The sequence below is a fragment of the Mesoplodon bidens genome, assembly GCF_964165515.1.
Source record: "Mesoplodon bidens genome assembly, chromosome: 11".
In the NCBI taxonomy this organism is placed as follows: Eukaryota; Metazoa; Chordata; class Mammalia; order Artiodactyla; family Ziphiidae; genus Mesoplodon; species Mesoplodon bidens.
This window is the reverse complement of record NC_138167.1, coordinates 75,549,171-75,574,282: the sequence shown is the minus strand read 5'-3', so window position 1 is coordinate 75,574,282 and position 25,112 is coordinate 75,549,171. Positions and strand designations below refer to the sequence as shown.

The 25,112-nt window shown below is 39.6% G+C and overlaps 2 protein-coding genes across 10 annotated transcripts in view; one reads left to right on the top strand and one right to left on the bottom strand.

Annotated features, from left to right (window-relative positions):
* The first annotated feature begins 1,551 nt into the window (after positions 1-1,551).
* On the top strand, positions 1,552-20,855 carry TDG (thymine DNA glycosylase). 2 transcript variants are annotated; one of them, XM_081249893.1, is made up of 11 exons: positions 1,552-1,748; positions 9,350-9,383; positions 9,771-9,910; positions 11,869-12,110; positions 13,235-13,304; positions 14,926-15,061; positions 15,263-15,345; positions 15,425-15,519; positions 17,727-17,898; positions 18,320-18,445; positions 18,875-20,855. In XM_081249893.1, exons 3-11 carry the CDS (start codon positions 9,820-9,822, stop codon positions 19,006-19,008), a joined length of 1,149 nt encoding a protein of 382 aa, XP_081106019.1. In that variant the 5' UTR covers positions 1,552-1,748; positions 9,350-9,383; positions 9,771-9,819; the 3' UTR covers positions 19,009-20,855. The 2 variants fall into 2 exon arrangements, with proteins under 2 accessions (XP_081106019.1, XP_081106018.1); XM_081249892.1 differs by lacking the exon at positions 9,350-9,383.
* Positions 18,370-25,112, bottom strand: part of GLT8D2 (glycosyltransferase 8 domain containing 2) — a 50,130-nt gene continuing 43,387 nt past the window's right edge. For 2 of the 8 annotated variants that reach the window (XM_081249895.1, XM_081249894.1), the window contains 2 exons: positions 24,593-24,705; positions 21,014-21,551 (listed from right to left, as the gene is read on the bottom strand). In XM_081249895.1, coding sequence (XP_081106021.1) covers positions 21,379-21,551; positions 24,593-24,705 — 286 coding nt within the window. In that variant the 3' untranslated portion in view covers positions 21,014-21,378. Of the gene's footprint in view, positions 18,532-21,008; positions 21,552-23,607; positions 23,748-24,592; positions 24,706-25,112 lie in introns of those variants that run through there. The other 6 variants (XM_081249897.1, XM_081249896.1, XM_081249899.1 and 3 more) reach the window with 6 other exon arrangements.

Below are 25,112 nucleotides of genomic sequence, written 5' to 3'. Positions count from 1 at the left end.
AGCAGAACATTAAATTAACTAACTATGGGGCCCTTATAAGAGTAGGGCCCTATTCAACTACACAGATCACACACCCATAAAGCTGGCCCTGCCTGCCAGCATCAGAGGCGATTTCCTACCCACTACTCTAGCTTCCTACTTCTTGAGCTTCCCACTAGTAACCTTCACTTCTACTTAATTTTCACAATATGTTCGCCTAATTCATGCATTTAAAAATATATACAGGACAGGGAATTCCCTGGCAGTCCAGTGGTTAGGACCCCTGCACTTCCACTGCAAGGGGCACGGGTTCCATCTCTGGTTGGGAAACTAAGATCCTGCAAGCCATGACATGGCAAAAAAATATATATATATATACAGGAGTACCTCAAAGATGTTGCTTTAAAACTTTTCTGGATTGTGGTCCTGAGTGGTTAGCAAAACCAGAGAGAAAGAAAGGTTGGGCTGTTAATTCATTCACTCAACAAATAATCACTGAATACCGACCATGAGTCAGGTTCTGAGTGACACCTACTTACTAGTAAGCAGAGTATTCGTAGACGTTCTGAAAAGTTTTAAAATGTTATAAGTTTCACTTAAGCAATTCATATAATACAAATCAATATTTCTGTATTTACTCATGAAAGCCCTTTCCTGGAGCCTAGAATGAAGAAGACACAAGTGGCACAGAGCCTCAGCCATTTCCCAGCTCGTGTATTAATGAGTGAGAAATAAACCTTTGTTGCTGTAAACCACTGAGATTTTGGACTCAACAGCATAAAATGTGGAAAGCTAACTAATACAGCAGCCATGTGTCCCATCAGGCTAACTAAAGAAACAGAAAAGCCTATTTCCATTAAGAGTTATTTAATGAAGTCCTTGTACAAAAACCAGCGATTAACTTGAGAACTAAAGAAACAAAACCCAGCTTTAACAGCCAAAGAGAATAAAAGAGGTTAGTCCGGAAGGTTGTAACGAGGAGGTGATGCTTGAGTGCCATCTACTCTCACAGAGTTTAAACTTTTATATTTTTACATATTAAAAGTAAAGCAGAGAACGGTTTACGTAAAATTCCACATTTTACAAAGCCGTTTTACAATCACCCTCATTTTACAGATTAGGAAACTGAGGCCCAATATGGTACAGTGGCCAGGACTCCCAGGTTTTCTGATACCAAAGTCTCTGCTTTCTCCTACATCATAGTAATTACTTAATAGTTAATGCAAATCGCTGTTTTTAATCGCAATAAAATTATCCAGGTGGAAAGGCCTGGATAATTGTGATAAGCATAACCGCCCCACCTACAGAGAGGACTTCCCCCAACTCCAGCCACCAGCCCACCACCGAAAAGCCGGGCGGACAAAACCTTACATCCCTAGAGCGTTCCCCACTCCCTGCCTTTTTATCCTCCACCTTTCCCGGAAGGCCAAGTGGCAAGCAGAAGAACCAACGAGAGGGGAGAGAACGTGATTGGACTGCCCTGCATCATGTGACAAGCACAGGGCGTGTGATTTGGCTCCGGGCAGACGGAAGCGCCGGACGGAGGGTGGGTCTGGCCTGGGGGGAGGGGGACTAGAAACTTGGGGGAGGAGCTTGAGCGCCAGCCGCTGTCCCAGTTCTGCCAGCAATCGAATCTAAGTGTCTGGTTATTACCGTACCGCAGTACGTGCCTGGGCCACGGTACTACAGTGTCCGGTCGCTCGCTTGCCGGGCAGAAGTAGCTGCGCGCGCGATCGGCAGCACGGAATGGAAGCGGAGAACGCAGGCAGGTAAGGCCGGGGCGGGGCACCACCCCTCCCCCCGCGCCCTTCGCCGCGGGGCGGGCCGCGGGCGCGCGCGCGCACGCACGCACGCAGGGGGTCTTTAAGGCCACGGCCCCGGTACAAAGGCCGGGGCCGCGCGTGCGCACTGGCGGCCTGCTCGGGCCGCCCGTTGCATAGGTCCCTCAGCCTGTTTGCTGCTTGCATCTGGGCTCCCCTCTCCAGTCCTTCCCGGCACCTAGCCAGCATTAAAATGCGATAATGAGCAACCAGCAGTCTCCGGTTAGTATTTGTCTCCGGTTACCTTTCTTGGCTACATTTCCCTTCACCCTCCATTACCGTGCAGAGCTGTAAGGATGTAGTATCACACGTGTCACTCCAGGAGTTTTCATCTCAGAGTTGTAGATTTACTGTGTCTTCCTTCCTCAAAGGTGTACGTCAGGGGCACAGGGTAGGTAACATTGCCGCACTAAAGCTCTTGAATTCTGGGGCTAGGAATAACACTCCCAAGAAGTCATCTGAAATTGTGTTCTAGTGGTCTCGGGACTCTCTTAAGAATTTACTTGTAATATGTCCTTTGGGGAGTGTAAGAGGCGTGGAGAGTTTTGCAAAAGCAGAGATCTCGAAATTGGAACCCCAGATGGAAAGCCAAATGAATTAAATACGGTAACAGAGTTTTTAAAAGAAAAAAAAAAAAAAGGTTTACATTGGAATACAATAGTGTTAGACCTAATGAAGAATTATCCTGACTTTTTGGCCATTGGGCCCTGAACTTGAGCAAGACACTAAACTTCTCTGGGCCTGTTCATATCTGTGAAATAGGGCGTCTGTGGAATCCAGTTGTGACATGCTGTGAGTCGGCGTTATGTGGAAGGGGTGTGCTTAAGTAACCAACATAGATTGTCTTAGAGTTTAGGGAAGGAGATATATGTAGATAAAGTGCAGACTTCATCTTGACATTATGAATCAAATCCTGAAATAATTCTATTTCTTTCCGTGAAGAACTTTACAAATAAAAGAATTCACCAAAACTTGTGGAAATCACTCTCATCTTTGTGATCTTCAGATCAGAATTGAAACCTGGGTAACACCTTCCATGAAGTAAATTACAGTCATCTCTCCGTATCCGCGGGAGATTTGTTCCAGGCCCCTCGCGAACACCAAAATCTGGACGCTCAATACCTTAAATAAAATGGCAGAGTCCGGTCGTCCATCATGCCTGTTCCAGAATGCAGATTTGGGGAGGGCTGGTTGTGCACATTGTCAGACCTTACTCAGTGCCTTACAGCAAAGTAATAGGTCTCTCTGGTACAATGTTTAGCTCAAAACTGTCTGACTTATATTTGGTCTTAATCCATTGGGTTATAGATCATTTTTTATTTTGATTTGCAAAGCTTTCACCTTGGGAAATATGGAGAATTCTGTGTTAGTACTCTCAGGAGTTTATCCTTGGGCATTCTGAAATGACTCAGGCCCCAGGTAATCCTGAGAAGGTGGTTCTCTATCATCCTTGACTTGGTGCTAATCAAGGAATGGCATGGAACTTTGAGTATAGTGAATTTACTATTTACTTTGGAAGATTAATTTCAAAAAATTCAAAGAAAAAATTCCATAGATATAGATCCCTTTTTTTAAAAAGAGAGAATAGTTCAAGAGTCTAAATAAGTACTTACAGTCTAAACAGAGAGGAAAAAAGGAAGAAGAGGACCCGTATGTTTCTAATGAGCCCAAGCATGAAAAGGACATTTACCAAAGATGGGAAGTAGGATGCCAAGTCAAAAATGACTGGAAACGTGTGACACAGACCACCGAGAATACAGACAGTTAAGATTAACCCTCAGATGAGATTGGGCTTTCTAGAAATGTTAAAGAGACCAAGAACTTTTTTGAGTTAGTGTGGACAATAAGAAGGACAAGAAAGATTTGGGTTTTCTGCCTTGGTCACTGGCATGTTGTTAGTAGATGACAGAAAATATAAGCACTTAGTTCTGATTTTGATGTTTCATTTCACGTTAAGAAAAATGATTGTAGATGGAAAATGGCCGAATGATTGTTAGGTTTAAAGCTCAAGATCAATGAGGTCATTTAAGAGAACTTTTAGCTGCTCTAACAGAAATCATGTTTCCTGATCCAGATGAGTTGTATTTCAAGTGAGAGGCCAGATTACAGCATTCTTTAATAACTTGTAGACAACAGGAGAGGGGCCTAAAGTCTGAAAATAAACACATGGATCCCTTTTATATTCCACAGGTGGAGTCTGTCGTGGAATTTATTGACTTTGATCCTAAATAAAATTTTTACTTCTCAGTGGCTATTGAACATATTTAAAAGGAACTAGTGACCACTAAGCTACAGTATAAGTTCAGAATAAAGCAAGACCTACCAGGCTAGGTTCATTCCCTTTTTGATAATGATACTAGGCTGGACAGCATCAGAAGGCGGATGACAGGGGTACCTAGAATATTTAATCATCCCCTGTTGTCTTTGTTTTCATTATAACAAATGTATTACATACCAGGCACTGTTTTAAGTGTTTTACATGTGTTAACTAATTTTATTCTCATAATCAGTGAATTAGGTGCTTCTGTCCCCATTTTACAGATGTGGAAGCTGGGACATAAAGAGGTTAAGGAACCTGCCTATAGAACTAGTAAATGGCAGAGCTGAAATTTGAAACCACTTTGTAGTGTGTTTGAAGCAGTGTAGCTTCAAAGTCGGCCTCCCTAACATCTGTACGTTTTGTGGGCAAGGTAAGGATAGACTGGTGGCAGTCCTCTTAGGTGAAATCAAAACTGCTTTACTACTGAGAGTCAAGGCCAGGCTGAAGAGAGGTCTATACTGATGTGCCGTGTAGTCCTACCCCAACTTTTCAGTGTTTCACAGCTTCAAGATGCTGATGGCATGCTGATAAAATATTTGAGTGACCCAAGTCTGTGAGGGGTTTGTGGAATTGATAGATTGAGTCAGAATCCAGGTCAATCCCAACTGGCTGGAATGTGAATCATCTATTACAAAAAGAGGCACAATCCCGTGCTTAAGTATAGATAGAACAGTGCTATAGGTATGAGATAAGGGTGCGGTGATAAAGGGCAGTTTTCATTGATGGTAAATTCAGTATGAATCAACAGTATAATGTTGGTGCCAGTAAAGCTAATGTAATGATTTTGTAATATGTCTCCAGAATGAGGAAGTTGATAGCCCTGCTCAGTTTCAGGATGATGAGGCTATGGAGTATTTTTATTTTGTTTTATCCTAAGCACTAGAAAAATGACCAGATAGTGAGGAAACTTGAAATTGTGCTATATGCACAATAGTTAAATGAGTTGGGGTTCTGGCTCATTCTCAGTTTTTTGTGTTTACAGTTTCTAGTAGACCCTGCACAGTAAGTACCCAGTAATGCATGGTGAATACACGCACTTCCACTTAGCAATATTTAATGTAGGCTTTAAATAGTTATAATGTATTCCACCATAATTTATGTAACTAGTCCCTTTTAATTGAGCATTTGGATTATTTAGCATTGATCGGTATTTTGTAAGTATTCAGTGTTGTGTATGCTTGTTTAAATGAAGGTAATAAAATGTTGCTATAGAGTGAATGTTTGTGTCCTTCCAGAATTCATATGTTGAAACCTAACATATGGTTAGGTTATTTGGAGGTGGAGCCTTTGGGAGGTGATTAGGTCATGAGGGCAGAGCCCTCCTAATTGGAATTAGTGCCCTTGTAAAAGAGATCCCAGAGAGATCCCTCACCCCTTCCCCCGTGTGAGGACACAGCAAGAAGTCAACCTAAAATGAACCATAAAGTAGGCCCTCACCAGTCACTAAATCTGCCAGCACTTTGAACTTGGACTTTCCAACCTCCAAAACTGTGAGAAATAAATGTTTGTTGTTTATAAGCCACTCAGTCTATGATGTTTTGTATAGCAACCTGAACAAACTAAGACAAATATATTTAGAAAAAAAGCAACTTACATCTTTAAAATAGTAGAAAATAACTGAAGGTTAAAGAAGTTGGAGTCATTCATCTTAGAGAAACCTTAAAGAGTTAGTTTTTTGGGTTTTTTGTTTGTTTTAATTTTTATTGGAGTATAGTTGCTTTACAGTGTTGTGTTAGTTTCTGCTGTACAGCAAAGTGAATCGGTTATACGTATACATATATCCTTTCTTTTTTAGATTTGCTTCCCATTTAGGTCACCACAGAGCATTGAGTAGAGTTCCCTGTGCTATACAGGAGGTTCTCATTAGCTATCTATTTTATGCATGGTTGTGTATATATGTCAGTTCCACTCTCCCAATTCATCCCACGGCCCCAAGTTAGTTTTTTGAAATGCAGCAAAATCTAAATTAACTGGACTCCTTAGTCAACTCTGTGTGTGTGTGTGCGTGTGTGTGCGCGCACGCGCGCACGCTCGTGCGCACATGCATGCCCGTGTGTGTTTTGAGAAAGACCTTTGGAAAATACACACTTCATCACTTTCAGACAGTGGTAAAAAACCAGTCCTTTGAGCACTGTTGTTCAGGTGCAGGGGGTGTAAATGGAGGCTAGGAGAGAGGAAAGGGTTAACTGCAGGAAAAGGGGAGAGGTGTCCAGAACATTTGTGTGTGGAGACAAACACAAATGATAGGGGAGAAAAGTCAGCAAGGGGAAATGAAATCATTTATCATGCTCGTAAGTTTGATATCAGGGAATTATAGAAAATTAAAATGCTTTGGGGTCCGTTCTGAGTCTGGACAGGTTTGGTCTTATTTCCTACACTTTCTCCATGTATGTGGAAATCACGGAATCTCACCGCTCATTTTCATGGGGAGGGAACGGAGGTCCTGAGAGGATGCTAAGTGCTCCTCTGTTGCTGTCTCTAATATAGAGACAAGTATTGTTCATAAACATTGCAGAATTCTGAAGTGGCAGTTATCCTATATAAATATAACAAATGTATTTAGGAAATATTTTCACATTAAGGTTGAAATAGGTTCATGCTGCTTCCAAATTCAACTATTGTTAGATAATAGAAAATTTAATTATCCAGAACTCCAGTTTCCTAGCATTCAAGTTCCTAAAGGGTTTGGTACAGGTGTCGTGCTGTCTTCTCCGAGTAGTAAGAATGTAGTCCACCCTCTTTCCTTTTTTTTTTTTTTTTTTTTTGCGGTACGCGGGCCTCTCACTGCTGTGGCCTCTCCCGTTGCGGAGCACAGGCTCCGGACGCGCAGGCTCAGCGGCCATGGCTCACAGGCCCAGCCGCTCCGCGGCATGTGGGATCTTCCCGGACCGGGGCACGAACCCGCGTCCCCTGCATCGGCAGGCGGACTCTCAACCACTGTGCCACCAGGGAAGCCCTCCTCTTTCCTTTTGTTCCGGCTGTTAGGAAGCTGTTAAGATAATCAAGCTAAATTGAATGCTCAAAAATAGTACATTACCTCAGAATTTATACATTCTATTTTTCATAGCTTTCTCTATTTCTTTTCTAATTAAACTTACTGTAAAGTGCCAGGGATAATTTTAGAAAGATTAAGGGACGCATCCATATTATAGCCAAGTTTCTGGATTTTTTTTTAAAAATTGATGCATATCTCTTAAAATAAGACCACATTTTCTCTTACATGTTTTTCACTTTTTCTTCAGCCAGCTGAATTCTGAAATTTTGGCTTTCAGTTTCTGAAAGTCAGAAGTTAATGACCCCTAAATACGCTAAAGGAGCCACATTTTGGAAATTCATTTTTTTTAAGTTCAGAATCCTTTTGTAATGGGAATGGTGTTTCCCTTGTTTTTATATTTTTAAGAGTGGATTTTTGTGAAGTGCTCAAAATGGGACAGATATGTGAAATTTTGAGAGCCGTAACAATAAACATGGGGGAGAGTGAGACGCTGCCTTCCTGACAATGCGACACTCACTTATTGTGACCACATGAGTTTTCTTTTATATATTCTAGCTGAAAGGGGCCATTAGATCTCAGGAAACCATCACTGGCCACAGTCCGAAGTTACAGTGCGTTTTACTGGAATTTCCAAGGGTAGCCACATGAGATCTCTCGACTAACCTAGCTATATATCCAGCTCCTCGTTAGCATATCTCAGTCATAAACACAGCCAGTATTTGGACAATTTATCCAAAAGTGCTATGAATATTATTAAAGAAAAGTGTGAAAAAACAGAACATTTGACTTTGTGCCAGGCAAGGTTTAAGCCCTTTGCTTCTTTTCAATTTTACAACTTAACTTCTAGTCCTTGTCTACATACTTTCTCCATGAGCAGCCTTAGCTCACAATGTTATTTTGTATTCTTTTCCACTTTTTATATATTAAACATTTTCTGTGCTTTTACATATCAATAAATTTAATTTTTAGTAGCTGCATAGTAGACTCATATTAATATACTATAGTTTACTAAATCATTGTATTGTCTTTATTTTTTCATATAATTTGAAAACAATGTATTTAAAGAAATAAAACTCTTCAGATATATAGTTTAATATCTTTCTCACTAATTCTTCATCTTTTCTTTACCATCTTACCCTTAAAGATAGCTTGAAGCTAAAATGCTTCGCCATTGTTTTGTCCATTGAGATTGGGCCCCTGTTTTTCTTTGATCCTCCAGTGTTCTAGCCTAGCCACCCACAGGTAGTTTGTAACCCCGTGTCTGCCTGGGCCATTTAAGTTTATCCTGGGGAATGTTTTAGTTTGCCTTCTTTTTTTAAGAACCAAGTTATTAAGGTATGATTTACATGTTGTAAAGTTCATGCATTTACCGTGTACTGGTTTGCCTTTTTAACCTCAGCTTTCTGAGCACCCTGTTTTCTTTGTCCACACATCACAGAAAAAGAAACTATTAAGCTTGCCACAGAAAACATGGCTTTTCTCTCCAAATGGTAAATGGTGCTTATCCATTTTATTTCCTAGTGTTTTTCTTCCTTCTGCACATTTAATGGCATTTTTTTGGCATCAGCTGTAACTCAGGTTTCATAAAATGTGGGTTTACTTCCCTAGCTTTGTGCTGATAGCAACAGCTTGGGGTAGTGGTTTATAGTCACCAGAAATATTTTTAGCATTTGTTTTCTGTGAAGGCCTGTGTTCCTTACATTGAACAGAACACTTTGAACAGAGTTTAAATCATGTTCAGAAGAGAGGTTTAGAGAAGTCTTTTCCATAAATTCACAGATATTTATGGAAATATCCATTTCTAGTCCTCATTTAGTGGCAAAAAAAACCCCAGCAACCGTTAAAAAAAACAAATCCAATGAATACATAAGTAAACAGGCAAGTAAATCAAAAGAGAACCTTAAGTTCTTAAGGAATGGGGAGATGTTGGTCAAAGGGCACAAACCTCAAGTTACAAGATTAACAGGTTCTGGGGATCTAATGTACAGCATGGTGATTATAACGAATAATGCTGAAGGATATACTTGAAAGTTGCTGAGAGCAGATCTGAAATGTTCTCACCACAAGAAAGAAATGGTAATTATGTGCCCCGGTGGAAGTGTTAGCTAAGGCTATGGTGGTAATCATTTTGCAGTATATGTGTGTCAGATCAACACTGTTGTACACCTTAAACTTACACAATGTTACATGTCAACTATATCTCAATAAAACTGAAAAAAAAAATTTAAATTGCAGGGGATCTTTGTGACAAGAAGATTAAATACTGAAGGTAGGAATACAAATTATTTTTGTGGGTATTTCAACCCTGTATGGGCTGGTGGGCCTTTCAACTGTCTACTAGAAGATTCCCGTGATCTTATTTCAGGGAAGTACAGGCTTACCTGACAGGACTGGTAAGCTTTACTGATGACACATTTTGTCATTAAAACAGTGTGAAAGTTAATTATAGATGGTTAGTAGGCACCCAGTAAAGGATGGGTAAATGTGTACATATGGGAAGAGATCTTCTTCCTCTCTTTGCTTCTGTGGTCAACTCTAAATAAACACTATAATCTGGTTACAAATATTTGGATCCTAATGGTTTTTTAGAGCTGATCATTTAACCTTACATTTGGGTAATCTTGTCTTCTTATCTTATCCTTAATTGTTCTTTCAGCTGTTCCCTTCAGCAAGCGCAAGCTTTTTATACATTTCCATTCCAACAAATGATGGCTGAAGTGCCTATGGCAGTTATGAATGAACAAGAAATGCCAGAAGAAGTTCCAGCCCCAGCTCCTGCTCAGGAACCCACACAAGGTAGTTTTCACCAGGATACTTCGGGAAATTAGCTACTGCATTAGCCAACATATTTAAGAAAGGGTTTAATGATGAATTTTAACTCTGTTTTTGTATTAAAAAATTTAATCCACTTTTTAAGTACTTAATAAGTGCCAGGCACTGTGATAGGTTTTGGGGAATAAAAGAACATGGATCCTGCCCTCAAATATCTCCTGATCTAGTCAACATGGAACTCCTCTGTACGCTAAGTGATGCAGAGGGGCACAGGATGCTGCGGGGCTGGCACCTAACTTGGACTGAGGCTCAGAGGCAGCTTCCCAGAGCTCTGAAATTCAGCAGTGAGGGAGTAGCACATGAAGCACATGACAAATGGGTTGGGGGAAATTCCAGGCCAAGGGAGCAGTGTGCACCGAACCACAGACATGAAGAAGCATGACACAGTTGAAAAACTGTGATTCTGTGTTATTGGAGTCTGGAGTATAGCAAAGAAATGGTGAGAGGTGAGGCTGGATTAGGGGTCAGTCGAGGCTTCTTGTTTAACCTAAAGAATGTGTGTTCAATTCTGAAGGCGATAGGAAGCTGTTGAGAGAATGGAATTAGAGGGGGACTTAAATATAGATGGATATTTTAATATCATAGAGGATAGACTATAATAGAGATATATCATAATATGTATCAAATAATAATAATGTATATGATAATATGGTAGAGAGCAGGGCAGAACTGGGAGGCGAGGCCATGGTTCATGGATTTCTTGTGGGAGGTGAGGGAGAAAGAGGTACCATTCACCAAGACAGGGAATTAGAAGAGAGGAGTACAGATTTGGGGGTGGATGGTAGAGAGGGTAACGATTCTCCTCAGTGTAGCAGTACGGTGTAAGGAATGTGCTCAGAGTTTCAGTTTATGGTTGCAGGAGCACATCTAACTCCACTGCATTGGAGATCCACCCTGCCCTCGACTCTTCTATCTTTCCGGGCAGGGAGCACTAGGACTTCTCCAGCCACCAGCCGATGGAGGTGGACCCCTTGGCATAGGGAGTGGCTGAAGCAGTGTGAGGAGGAGAAGAGAGGACGGATGGGAGGCTCAGTTGAGGAAACGCCAAATAGTAGCGGAATGGGATAGGGGCCCGAGAATGAAGTGCCACGTTAAAGAGTTACGGATGACAAAATCAAGACTTCCTTTGGGTAATTTTATATCGCTGGTGCTTGTCCACAGGTAATTTTCCCCCAAGGAACATTTGGCATTGTCTGGAGATACTTTTGATTGCCATGACTGGCGGGGTGCTACTGGCACCTAGTGGGTAGAGGCCCCAGTTGCTGTTAAACATACTTGAATGTACAGGACAGGCCCTCACAGTCCCAAATCGTTCAGCCTAAAATGTCAGTAGGGCCAAGATTGAGAAACTCTGCTTGAGGTCCTGAGATCAGAGCCCTAGTCTTACCTTTTGACAAGTACTGCCAGCCCAGAGAGTTCATCCCCAGCATATCTCAATTCACCTCTTCGACTGTGTGGGGAACAGAATATACACTCAGTCCCTAAAACAAGCCCACAAGCCATTTGAGTTCTGCTGGAAATTACGGGGAAACTGAATTAAAATGTTTCCCTTCCTCCCTGTTTTTCTATTTATTCTTTCATTTATTGACTTAACTATTTATGTATTTACATTTAGAATTCTTATAAAATGGTACATAGATACTTTGCATCCCTGGGGAGGCCAAGATGCCAGGTAATATTGTGTGGAAATTCAATCTATGATTATAAAGGACGTTTCATCCCAAGAACAGCTAGCAGAGGAAGGAGGGTGGGGTTGAGGCCACACAGACCCAGAAGGGAGGGGGAGGTATTGCAGAGGAGAGTGATGTTGGGAAATAAAAAAGTAGAAAGGATGTTGATGGGGTGACTTTTCTGGGAAAGCTGCATAAAGCTTGTAAGTTAAGTTTTTTTGCATCTACGTCTTGGAAATCATTGTGTTTCAGAGACTCCAAGAGGAAGGAGAAGAAAACCCAGAACAACAGAACCAAAAACACCAGTGGAACCCAAAAAACCCGCGGAAACCAAAAAATCTGGCAAGTCCACAAAATCAAAAGAAAAGCAAGAAAAAATTACAGACACATTTAAAGTGAAAAGAAAAGTAGACCGGTTCAATGGTGTTTCAGAAGCTGAACTTTTGACCAAGACTCTACCGGACATTTTGACCTTCAATCTGGACATTGTGATTGTAAGGATATTTGTTCTCCTTTGGTTTTATAAATAGCATTAGTGGATTAACTTTACTTAACCATATCCTTGCAAATAGCATTTTGCTGAAAAGAGCCATTTCTAAGATCCTCTTGGTAGTAAATGGAGTCACCTTCTTAAGGCTGTATTGTATGGGTGAGTTTCACATCCTGCCACGTGGGTATGACCACAGACAAGCCTGAACCTTCCTAAACACCAGTTTCCTCATTGGTGAAGCAGGGGCGAGGACAGGATGAAGGTGGATCCTTTGGCATAGGGATTGCAATTACATAAAATAATCCACGTGACTCACTTAGGTTGCATGACACCTGTGGGTCCTCCATAAATGATAACACTGATTTTGAACTTTGATTTTTGTCAGTAACTGTAAGCAACATCAGCATGGAAACAACTGTGTAGATGATGTGGAGTCAGCTGCTTGTTGGGAGCTGAGAAGCAGACTTGTGGCTGGACCTGGGCTCAGGTTGATTGATTGCTCCAGCTCCTCTCTCTTTCCAGCCCAGTTGGGGTGAGGCTGCTGGGGATATGAGGGAGTCAAACTGGTTTTTAAAAACAACACCAAAACTTTTAATATAAAGGAAATCTCTTTCCTCAAAATGGAATACTTTGTTCAGGTCAAGAGTTGGTCCTTGATAAAGCAATAGCTTCTGATGCTGGATTAGATTTTTATTTTAATCAATTCAGTTTTTTTTTTAAAGGAATTTTGCTTTTTTAAAAAATTTTTATTTATTTATTTATTCATTTATTTATGGCTGTGTTGGCTCTTCGTTTCTGTGCAAGGGCTTTCTCTAGTTGCGGCAAGTGGGGGCCACTCCTCATCGCAGTGCGCGGGCCTCTCACTATCGCGGCCTCTCGTTGCGGAGCACAGGCTCCAGACGCGCAGGCTCAGTATTTGTGGCTCACTGGGCTAGTTGCTCCGCGGCATGTGGGATCTTCCCAGACCAGGGCTCGAACCCGTGTCCCCTGCATTGGCAGGCAGATTCTCAACCACTGTGCCACCAGGGAAGCCCAATCAATTCAGTTTTATCCACCACTCCTCCATGGAAGCCCTAAGACTTAAGCCTACTTTTCAAGACTAAAATGTACAAACATTTTGTTTTGTAGATTGGCATAAACCCAGGACTAATGGCTGCTTACAAAGGGCATCATTACCCTGGACCTGGAAACCATTTTTGTAAGTGGTTACCTCTTTTATTTATTTTTTTTATTTTTAAAAATATTTATTTATTTGGCTGCATCAGGTCTTAGTTGTAGCACACAGGGTCTTCGTTGTCGCATGTGGGATCTTCGCTGTGGCATGCGAACCTTAGTTGCAGCATGTGGGATCTAGTTCCCTGACCAGGGAAAGGCCCCCTGCATTGGGAGCATGGAGTCTTAGCCACTGGACCACCAGGGAAGTCCCTGTGGCTACCTTTTTTAATATTTTACTTTTAAACTAGATATTCTTGTTAATAGTTTGGGTCTTGTGTTTTGTTTGTTTGTATTTTTGCAGTACGCAGGCCTCTCACCGTTGTGGCCTCTCCCGTTGCGGAGCACAGGCTCCGGACACGCAGGCTCAGCGGCCATGGCTCACGGGCCCAGCCGCTCTGCGACATGTGGGATCTTCCCGGACCGGGGCACGAACCCGTGTCCCCTGCATCGGCAGGCAGACTCTCAACCACTGCACCACCAGGGAAGCCCTGGGTCTTGTTTTTTTAAACCAAATTGTGTTTTTTAAAAAGAAACTATATGGTTGAGTAGATATAATACATCTTTTCTATGTGTTTTTACACAAAAATAAAAGATTTGAAATGATCTGGCGCTGTTAACATTTTGGTGTATAAGCGTGGAGGGGCATGAGAAAGGAGTACTTTCTCTTTTGTCTGAGTTGTTTTCAGTGAGTTTTAACACCTTTTTTAAAATGATTTTTCTTTTTTGTTACTATTCTTTTATCTACAGAATAGTAGCAATAGTACATCGTTGTCCACTACAGACAGAATACTTACCTTTCCAGGTTTCTGCTCATCTTATTTCCTAGGAGAAATGAAATGCATTGGCAATCAAGCTGTAGTAGTTAAGAGAGACTCTGATTGGAGACATTCTCCACAGATGCTTTGTATCTAGCAGAAATTAGTGTTGAAGACCCTCATACTAGTAGAGTGAGTTTTAAAACCAAGTATAACTCCTGTTGTATTGTCCTATATATAAATCGTCTTATCTATTATAACACTGCCTAATAGACAAGGCCTGCAGTAGACAATCAGGAAACACTAGCTGATTAAGTAAACAGCATTAAAAACCTTTACGACAAATTATAGTAATGTAGTTTTGGAACTAATAACATGTTGTCTCCATTATTTGAAGACAAAATTTCTAGAGAAGTTTAAACTTTTCGTTTTCTCCACTGTCAAGATGTTTAAATGCCCTGAGTCCATTGGTATATGTTTATCTGTTTAGGGTTTTCCAGGGGCAGGTGGTGGTACTGCCAATTATTAAAAAGCTAAACAGTGTCGAAGTTTACTACACTGACTAGCTGTGTACTCAACAAGCATTTACTTTGACCCTCTGTAAAAAGGAGATAAATAATAGTAATATTTCATAGTTATGACAATTAAATGAGGTAATCCATGTGAAGGACTTAGCACAGTACCCAGCCCATAGTAATTGCTTGGTATGGTATTTGACCTATGTTATAATTTTTTAAATATCCGAAATCTTTTTTTTTTTTTTAATTTCAAGAGTAGACCCACATCAATACATGGGACAGAAAAACCTTTGACCTTCTACAGAAATAAACTGAACTCTCTTTTTCACAGGGAAGTGTCTGTTTATGTCAGGGCTGAGTGAGGTCCAACTGAATCACATGGATGATCACACTTTACCAGGAAAATATGGTATTGGATTCACCAATATGGTGGAAAGGACGACACCAGGCAGCAAGGATATTTCCAGGTGATTGCATAACATTCGGTTTTATAGGCTGGAACCTTGGTCATGCTGGGAGCCTCACGTACTCTAGGAGCATCCTATGTATCTAGTTTAAGCTGAGCTTAACAGTTATATGACTTGATCTTTTATAGAAAGCTATCTGAATTTAGCATATTATAAATATTGCCATATTTATATTTTGACTACTTTTTAATTCGATTTTAGTAAAGAATTTCGTGAAGGAGGACGTATTCTAGTGCAGAAATTACAGAAATATCAGCCACGAATAGCAGTGTTTAATGGAAAATGTAAGATTTACTTCTAAATTTTATCTTTTTTCTTTGCTAACATTATGGGCAATGTAAATATGCTTGTATTTCATTTTAGGTATTTATGACATTTTTAGTAAGGAAGTTTTTGGAGTAAAAGTTAAGAACTTAGAATTTGGACTTCAACCGCATAAGATCCCAGACACAGAAACTGTAAGTCCTTAAAACTACATTTGTAAGTCAACTAAATATGAATTTTCTCTAGCTAGTTTCCCCTTTTTATTTGTTCTGCCCATTTGTAATTTATGCCGTGAGAAAAAAACACTGTATTTTGTGGAATAATATCAACTTGAAGTAATAGTTGCAAATTAATTCAGATACTGTTATAGTTTTATTAGAAAAAGAAACATTTGTCAGATAAATGTCTTTATGACATTATGTTAGTTATGTTATTTGGCTAAAATATCAAGAGGAGCTGGCTCACAAGCTCATTCGAAATATATTTAATGGCATATTCTTATCAAATTCAAGTGGGTTAGCCCTTATTCAGTTGTGACTTTATACATAAAGGCATCATGAAATAACACATTGGTTTTCAAACTCTATAATTTCTGTGGAGTTTCTGCAGACATTTGATTCAAAGTTTGCTTCTTAAATATAGTTTTAAGTTTTGTTTACAACTTTTAAAATAAAAATACACATGCACAGACCTCTGTGTTATAGACAGCATTTTAAATGATGAGAAGCCAACGTGCTGACAAGTTTTTGTGGAGACCTCAGAATAAAGTTTCTGCCACCAATATATATTTTAACTTCTTTTTAAATTTCTTCTGTTTTTAACAAATATGTGATTGATAAAGTAGGTTGTAGCACTGGTCATTCTTTAAATTGAGGCCTACCCTTGTCTACTTGGGTAAAATTGTACAGATGAGTTCACTACTTCCTATAAAGTACTGCATTATTGTCCCTTAAATGCCAGATGAGGCTCAGGTATGTCTCTTGGATGTGTGATCATAGTAGTGCAATAATAAGTGAACCTGAATCATATCAAGATAGGTAGTTTTAGCTCTTACAAAGATCTGTGAGTGCATTTATCTTATAAAATTTATTCTTTATCATGAAGTATTCAGAGTTATTGATGATATTAGTGATCCAGCTTTGAAAAAATCTACTTTTTCAAGTTTCTGTATCACTTTAATTGAAGACTATCTTGAGCTTGGAAAATGTGCTATTACAAAACCTGGTAGCATTTGCACCTGCACATCTTTCTGAATCAGGATTTTCTAAATGTTGCATAAACAAAACGAAAGTCAATAACGGTTTGTTTTTTTTTCTGTAATATTTGGTATAGAGGCCAATTTTAAAATTGTAAAAAATTGCAACTGGAAAGTCCAAAATTCAGCAGCCTCACTCTTTTATATAAGATATATACATCCTGATATATTTTATGCTCTGTGAAGGACAATTTGTCATCGTCATCCAAAATGATAAATGCAAATATCTTTCTTCCTAGCCATTCCACTTCTAGGAATTTATCTAACAGGTAAACTCACACATATTCAAAATTAAATATATACAAGGTTTTTCAGTACCGCTTATAATATTAAAAGATTGGAAACAACCTAAATGCCCACAGGTGGGCTCTGGTTAAATTATGAAACTACTACACAGCTATACAAAAGGAAGCTTATTTTACTCTGATATAGATACCTGATACAGAATTATCTTTGAGATACATTGTTGAGTAAAAAAAGCAGGGTGCAGGATAGGGAATAGAGAATGTTACCATTTGTGTGTTTTTAAAAGGGGCGAGGGAGAGTACATGTATCAGATACGTTTATTTGATTATATATTCATGGAAAACCTCTGGAACTAGCAATTGATTGCCCTTGGAAAAGAGAGCTAGGTGGATAGAAACAGAATTTGGAGGAAAGACTTTTGTTTTTGTTTTTTTTGTTTTTTTTTTTTTTTGCGGTACGCGGGCCTCTCACTGTTGTGGCCTCTCCCGTTGCGGAGCACAGGCTCCGGAAGCGCAGGCTCAGCGGCCATGGCTCACGGGCCCAGCCGCTCCGCGGCATGTGGGATCTTCCCGGACCGGGGCACGAACCCGCGTCCCCTGCATCAGCAGGCGGACTCTCAACCACTGCGCCACCAGGGAAGCCCAAGACTTTTCATTGTACACTTACATGTCGTTTTGTACGAACACTGGAGGAGGCGGGAAGCCTCATCGTTTTTGATTTATTGACTTTGTACTAAGTAAATATTACAAATTTGAACTCAAACACAGCTACTTTTATTGATTTTGCATATATTTATATAAGTATCAAGTTATTAACCGAAAGACAGATTTTCTAATCTCAAGATGAGTGGATTCAATAGAAATGTAAGATTTCTATAACTACAAAATGTTATGATTCTAGCTCTGCTATGTTATGCCATCATCCAGTGCAAGATGTGCTCAGTTTCCTCGAGCCCAGGACAAAGTTCATTACTACATTAAGCTGAAAGACTTAAGAGATCAGTTGAAAGGCATTGAGCGAAACACAGAAGTCCAAGAGGTGCAATATACATTTGACCTGCGGCTAGCCCAAGGTATGTTACCACTATCACCCCTGTTGTTCGTTTCATGTGTATCTACATTATAGAAAGTATGCTGTGAATTTTAAATTAAGCAGGAGAAAAGAAAACAATTATATTGGCAGCCAGAGTGCTCTGATAACAGGTGTTAGTCACTATTAAAATCCTTTTCCCAAGGACTTCCTGTCTCATCTGGGTGCTCCTGCAGATGTCTAGGAGCCAAGAAACAGTGCAGCTCACCTCAAATTAAATCTAATAGATTTTGACAGCTTTTATGAGTTAATTTGGTTTATGTTACAAAGAGTTTAAAGCGAAAGTTGTGTCTCAGATGTGACATTCAAGAAAAAGATTTGTTCACGATAATCTTTTTTGAATAAAGCTATCTTCAAAATTGTTATACAAAATCAGTTTTAAATCCCTTTTACCCTTCTCACAGAGGATGCAAAGAAGATGGCAGTGAAGGAAGAAAAGTATGATCCGGGTTATGAAGCAGCATACGGTGGTGCTTATAGTGAAAATCCGTGCGGTAGTGAACTTTGCGGCTTCTCTTCAGATGGGCTGAGTATGTCCCCTCCATCTGTTTGTTTCTTTCAAAGACTTGGTTTTGCCAGGATTGGGGAAAGAAGTTTTTTTAGAGAGAGTAAATTCCTGAAGAATGGGAACGGAAATACAAAAATCTATTTAGTGACTTAGAGTGAAAATTCGATTGTTATTTGGTGTTTAACTTCACAAGCTTTTACAGCTCATTTTCTTTAAGTCACTGACTCTAAGTCATTCTAAGTGCATTTCCCTCCTTGAATAACATGAGGATTTATCAGTCCATATCTTAAAATAGAATAGAAATTTACAATTGTATTCAGGAAGCTTGCTTAACTATTTTAATAACAGCTCTCCTTCACTGGACTGTTAAAATCTCCTAATTGATCATTTAAAGCTTTCAAATAGAATAAACTAACATTCTTCCCCCCTTCCACCCCACCCCTCCCGCCAGGACCTGACAGTGGAGGATCAACTTTCAGTGACATTCCAGATGGGCAGTGGATGACCCAGTCATTTACAGACCAGATTCCTTCCTTTAATAATCACTGTGGGATGCAAGAACCGGAAGAAGGAAACCATGCTTAAGAATGGTGTTTCTCAGCCCTGCTTAAATGCTGCAGTTTTAATGCAGTTGTCAAGAAGTGGCCCTCTTGACACCACCTCAAAGTGGTTTGTTAACTGAAGTATTTTATTCATATTTTACTCTGGTGATGTAATCATGGTACAGTAGAACTACTTACGGACATAAGTACTTTGGAAGGAGAAAGTAGAGTTTTTTGTGTATGAGTTTTTGTATTGGAATTAATCTTCATTCCAGCTTTTTATAAACTATCTTTCATTTATGAAGAAATTGATTTTCTTTCGGGAGTCACTTTTAACCTGTAATTTAAAAATGAAAGAGTCTGCATATTTACACTTGATTATTAACTGTGCATAAACTTAGGCGCACCGTTATCCCTTTCCTGCGTAAGAAGGGCATGCTGATGATAAGATTCCCACTGGTAAAGAGGCAAATGTGCTGATTTTCATCTGTGAGGGTTGGTAGTTTTTAGTGGTGTCTGATGGGCTTCCTGAGTTCTATTCACACTCAGACCTCCTTGCTTTACCAGGGGTGAGCGTTTGTGACAGTTGCTTGGTAGTAGAAATGGAGAGTATGGCCTTGCAGCAGCAAGGCTAACCTGGCCTTACATGTCAGGGCCATGAGCCCTGGCTTTGGCCCTCTCACCCCCATGTGTTGGTCCTCTAGTAGGCAGAAACTATTCTGCTGGGATGGTTAAGTTCCAGAGAGTGCAGAAGAGCTTTTAAATTTTGCTACTTCATCTGTGTTTTACTTGAGAGACATACATTTGATAGGGAAGGAACTGAATGTCTCTCTCAGTATCTATCACCAAATTTTATCCTCCTTGGCTTTAAGCATGTAACATGGAAATGATGAGAAATGAACTTTCAGACTGAGTAACAAGATGCTGGAGGTGTTTGATAATCTTATTTAAACTGGTGCTTTATGTACATGAGATGTACTAAAATAAATAATACAGGATTTTTCTTGCTAGGTAAATTGAATAAGCCAGTAATTTAAAAAAATTATTTCTCTTCATCATTGCTATTTGTTACTATGGACTAAGTGAACCTCATGGCCAGGTTATTTTGAGGTAATGTCCCTTTGTGATTTTCTAATGCATTTTCCATGGTGCTACAAATAGTCCAGACTACTAGGCCTGGTGGATATCAAAGCTGGGTATTCAGAAATGCCAGTTGCATTTACTCCTGATCACTTCGGAATATTCTGATTTTATACCTACCCAGGGAGCATGCTGTTTCTTGATATGAAAATATTTATGAGGTTTTGTTTTTTTTCTAAAAGGTTATGTAGCCTGTTTTTTTTTTGTAATAAGAGATACAAATTATTGTTGTGAATCTTACCATACTTTTGTAGCTGTAGCTATGATGGATTTTATTTTTCCTTTAGTCTAGGTAAAGCTGTGTAAAAGTCATTCGTGTTATTTAAATCACGTTCTGTACTGCTGTTTACATGGATGTTTTGTGCAGGTGCTTTGAAGTGCCTTGCATCAGGGATTAGGAACAATTTAATTATTTTTTCCTGAGACTCTGTAAAGCATGTAACTAGGTATTGCTTTGGTTTTTAACAAGTACAGCCTTACGTAGATTTTTTTCTTTGAGTGGAGAAAATACCTTTTAAATTATGATGGACACGCACTAGAGAATGAGTTTGAAGATTTTTTTCAAGCATACAATAATGGTGTTTTTCATTAAATATGACAGATGAACAGTAAATGTTGATATACCCTATACACAACAATATGAGACTTTTTCATTAAATAATATTTAAAAAGTTTTTAAATTCATTTAAAAATCTGATGGTTTTTACAATAAAAAATATTGAAGATGATTATCCTTAAGTTGCATTGTTTTCTTTAGCAAGACTTGTATTCTTTCCCCTTGTTAACCTGAGATCAGTTTGTCTTCTACTATATTTAACATGTAGAATAATATATAATGAAAATCATTAAAAATCTATGAATATTTTATTTTTTCAGACATTTCATGTTTTAAATGTAATATATTGTTCTACCCAAGACAAGACTGACAACCTGTTAAAAAATATCTACATGTGAAAAATACATTTAGAAATTTTTTAAATTTGTGGCTATAATTTCACTCAGAGTTAAGCAAATTGATTGCTGAAATCTCTCTGGGTTTATTTCTTCCCAATAGCATGTTTCACTCACATTATCTTCTATAATTGCCACTTGTACTTAAGGAAGTAAATCAATACCTATATGATTCAAGGTACTATTTGTACACAGTAGGGTTTTTTGTTTTTGTGGATCATTTGTATCAAAGGTACTGTTCACAGAGAACAGTGGTATAGTAGGCTACAAATGGACAATTCCACATTATTTATACAGGAAATGTTTAAAATGTCGTGTTATATCAGCTGTTGGGATGATGGAGTTTAAATATCCCTGCAGGGTCAGGAACAAACCAGCTCTCCCATAAGTCGTTGTGAACACTAGGGAAGTCCCAAGGTTTATGTCTTCCATTCCAGTGGAGTAGTTTTGCTTCCTGCAGAAAATGCTCCGAATATCTGGTGTCTGGATTCCAGCCTTCATTGTGTTTAGAGGAAAGTAATAGGTTTGTTAGGAAATTAAAATTTTATATTAAAAATTCAATACAAGCTCATCATAAAAAAAAAGAGAAATCAGACAAATCAATGGGTATGCAATGAAGAATCTACCACCTACCCTAATTTTCCAAAATAGCCACTGTTAAAGAGTTTCTCGTGAAATTCTTCCAGTAATGTTCTACGTGTATACCAGTGTGTGTGTGTGTGTGTGTGTGTGTGTATTTTGTACCTTGCCTTTTAAAATTACTGTCTTGGAAAACTTTGCACAGCAGCACACGTGAATTCACTGAATCTTTTTTTTTTTTTTTTTTTTACGGTACGCGGGCCTCTCAGTTGTGGCCTCTCCCATTGCAGAGCACAGGCTCCGGACACGCAGGCTCAGCAGCCATGGCCCACGGGCCCAGCCGCTCCACGGCATGCGGGATCCTCCCGGACTGGGGCACGAACCCGTGTCCCCTGCATCGGCAGGCGGACTCTCAACCACTGTGCCACCAGGGAAGCCCCACTGAATCATTTTTAATGACTGCATAGAATGGATATATGACTGTTGAGTGAGTTTCTTATGAAGGACATTTAGGCTGTTTCTATCCCTTCACAAGCATAAACAATGCTACAATGAACAGTCTTCTATGCATATCTTGTACAGATAATACCTGTAGGATAAAATCTTGTATATGGAACTGCTCGATTGAAGGGTCTGTACCTTATAAATTTTGATAAGAGATTGTCAAATTGCCCCCCAAAGACTTTGTATTAATTTCCCTCCCACCCAGAGTTTATAGTTCTTGTTTCTCTGCATTTTCCGTCCTTAATATGGCAGCATTTTCTTTTAAAGTCTTGTGTTTACCCTATAAAATATGACTGAGAATGAGATCTCCTTTTTAACAAACAGCTGCCTCCATTTGAATATTACTCTCCTCATAAGTAATCGCTTAGAGACTACACATTTACCTTGATATTGCTATTGATCAGAATATTTTTAGAATATCTCTTCCAGAAGTACATTAAGATCTTGTGAATATAAATTTTTTAAATATCCCTATCATGTTACATTTTCTTTCTAGGAAAGAGAATGTGGTGTTTTTAAAAAAACAACTGAAAGTCCATTGAGTCAAGAGAGGACGAATAGCTAGAATATTATTATTCTCGTTTAACATATGATGTAAGAGGGAAACACCCCCCTCCAAACCTTTCTTTCATAAACATAGTTGTGCAGGGAGTTTCAGAAGAGGAGCTAGGTGTTTGGGCTGTAGTAGCATAATTGGAATAATTATCAACTTCCAAAGAATCTATACAAGGAAATGCTCATCTGGGGGGCAGAGCCTTCACGTGGGAAGTCTCCAGGAAGTAGGACATTGTCTCACAGCCCCACTACTGAAGGACTCTGTAGGGGCTTGCAGTTTTGCTTTTAGCTAAATGAATTTCATAAATTTTAAAAATCTTAAGCCTACCTGTTTAGACCCAAACTTAATACCCATTAGTGTTACACTGCTTTCTGCTTTCAACAAACTCTAAAACGGAATCATTTTTCAAATGATTTCTGTGTAGCTTTACTTTGCAGACCATCCCTGATTCTAAAACGTTCAGCAGAGATGTAGGCTCTGTTCTACAAGGAAAAATGACTTCTCTCCCTTGGGAAGATTCTGCTCCTTCCTACTTGTCAATAAGTTAGATGGTTCATAAAATGTAATTCTGAGTCTCTGTTCCAAGATCATAAACTGCTCTAACCCTATGGATCTAAGCTCTGCATAGCTGTTCCTACACAACATTTTAATAGATATTCCACTTTGATGAGGTTTTCTACACACTCAGCACATGGAGATGTTGATGTTTGACCTAACAGTGAACCCAACATTATTATAAAGCGAATCAGACAGAATATTAGTGTCCTTAATGTCCCCGTGTCACTCTTCTGTGCATACGGATGCTCAGAAAAATGGGGAGATTCTGGTGAGGCAGAAGAGAGGAGACAGTAACCCAACTTCCACAGTTTTGTCTGTCCTTCCTTTTACAAGGGAGAGTAGGGGACATATCACCTTGCAGGATTGTTCTGAGAGAAGTAATGTTCACGTCTATCCCTGGAGCCTAGCCCAGGGCTTGGCAGTGTATGGGCACCTGGTAAATATAAGTCCACAATCCATTGTCTCCAGTTCTAAAATAATCAATCCCCAAATGTCTGAAAACAAAAAGATTTTTAATAACTTCTTTGGCAGCAAAATCTATAACCCTCTCAGGGTACTGCATAATATAAGTGCATGCACAACATTACCTTTTAAAAATTCAAAACCTTTCTATATTTCTAAACAGATCTGGCCCAGTGGTTTTGGCTAATGGGTTGTAGCCATATGTTTGAATGAATGTGAATGTCTTCTGTGCCAGGCTCTGTCCTAAGCGGTTTACACATATTAGGTAATTTGTTCCTTGTAAAAACATAAGGTTCTATTAGCTTCCTTTTATAAGTGAAGAAACTATGGCACAGAGAGCTTGAGTAACTTGCCCAAGGTCATAGAAAATAGCAGAGTTGGGATTCCAGTCCATACCCCAGAGCCTGTACTCCTGTAGTGAAGAGTGAATAAAAGACTTGAGGGACTCACATAGTGCACAGTCATTAAACAACTTCTTTTTAAAAGAGAAATTGCCGGCTATCTAAATTCATCATAAACTATTATGGTAATTCATTTGGTTTTGTCCACTATGGGCTACTGCAAGAGAGCAATAAAGGCATGTGAAAAAGTCCTGACAGTGCAAGTTCCATCGTAACAATAGTTCATGTTTAGCAAGCACATACTATATACTAAGCATGAGTCTAATTGCTTTTCCTGAATTCCTAGAAACACACCTCTCAGGTCATTTTTATCACCTGCATTTGCAGAATCTGAGGCTTAAGTAACGTGTCCAAGGTTACCTCCAAGGTCACCTGGAGGATTTGAATTGAGGAACCTGGTGCAATAGCACACGCTCCTCACGTTGGTGCTCATTGGGTCTATAAAATGCACATTGGTGTTCTTCTGAAATACTTACCCAGGTGCCTTATGTGCCACAGGGGGTTGATGGTGGAGTATTTCCCGTGAAACACAATCAGCATTGGGGAGGTGGCCACCCCTCCTCCCAGGGAGCTGCTGTACAGATTTTCCCTAAGAAACAGAATAGAAAAGCAACATTTGTCCTGGAGTCCCACAGACTCAGATGAAGTAGAATCTAATCTTTTTTTTTTTTTTTTTTTTTTTGCGGTACGCGGGCCTCTCACTGTTGTGGCCTCTCCCGTTGTGGAGCAACAGGCTCCGGACGCGCAGGCTCAGCGGCCATGGCTCACGGGCTTAGTTGCTCCGCGGCATGTGGGATCTTCCCGGACAGGGGCACGAACCTGCGTCCCCTGCATCAGCAGGCGGACTCTCAACCACTGCGCCGCCAGGGAAGCCCGAATCTAATCATTTTAAAAGGTGTAAGACAGTTCCTCACTATATAATAAGTCTATGGTCTTTCATTTTTCTCCAACTTTTTATTCTGAAAATTGTTAAACCTACACAAAATTGTAAGACGA

What these genes read in the sequence shown, in the direction of transcription:
- TDG (XM_081249892.1), top strand. Translation starts at nt 1,726, where the DNA reads ATGGAAGCGGAGAACGCAGGCAG. An exon ending in GAAGCGGAGAACGCAGGCAG is followed by an intron (nt 1,749 to 9,770) that starts GTAAGGCCGGGG and finishes TTGTTCTTTCAG; the next exon opens with CTGTTCCCTTCAGCAAGCGC. An exon ending in CTTCTCTTCAGATGGGCTGA is followed by an intron (nt 18,446 to 18,874) that starts GTATGTCCCCTC and finishes CCCTCCCGCCAG; the next exon opens with GACCTGACAGTGGAGGATCA.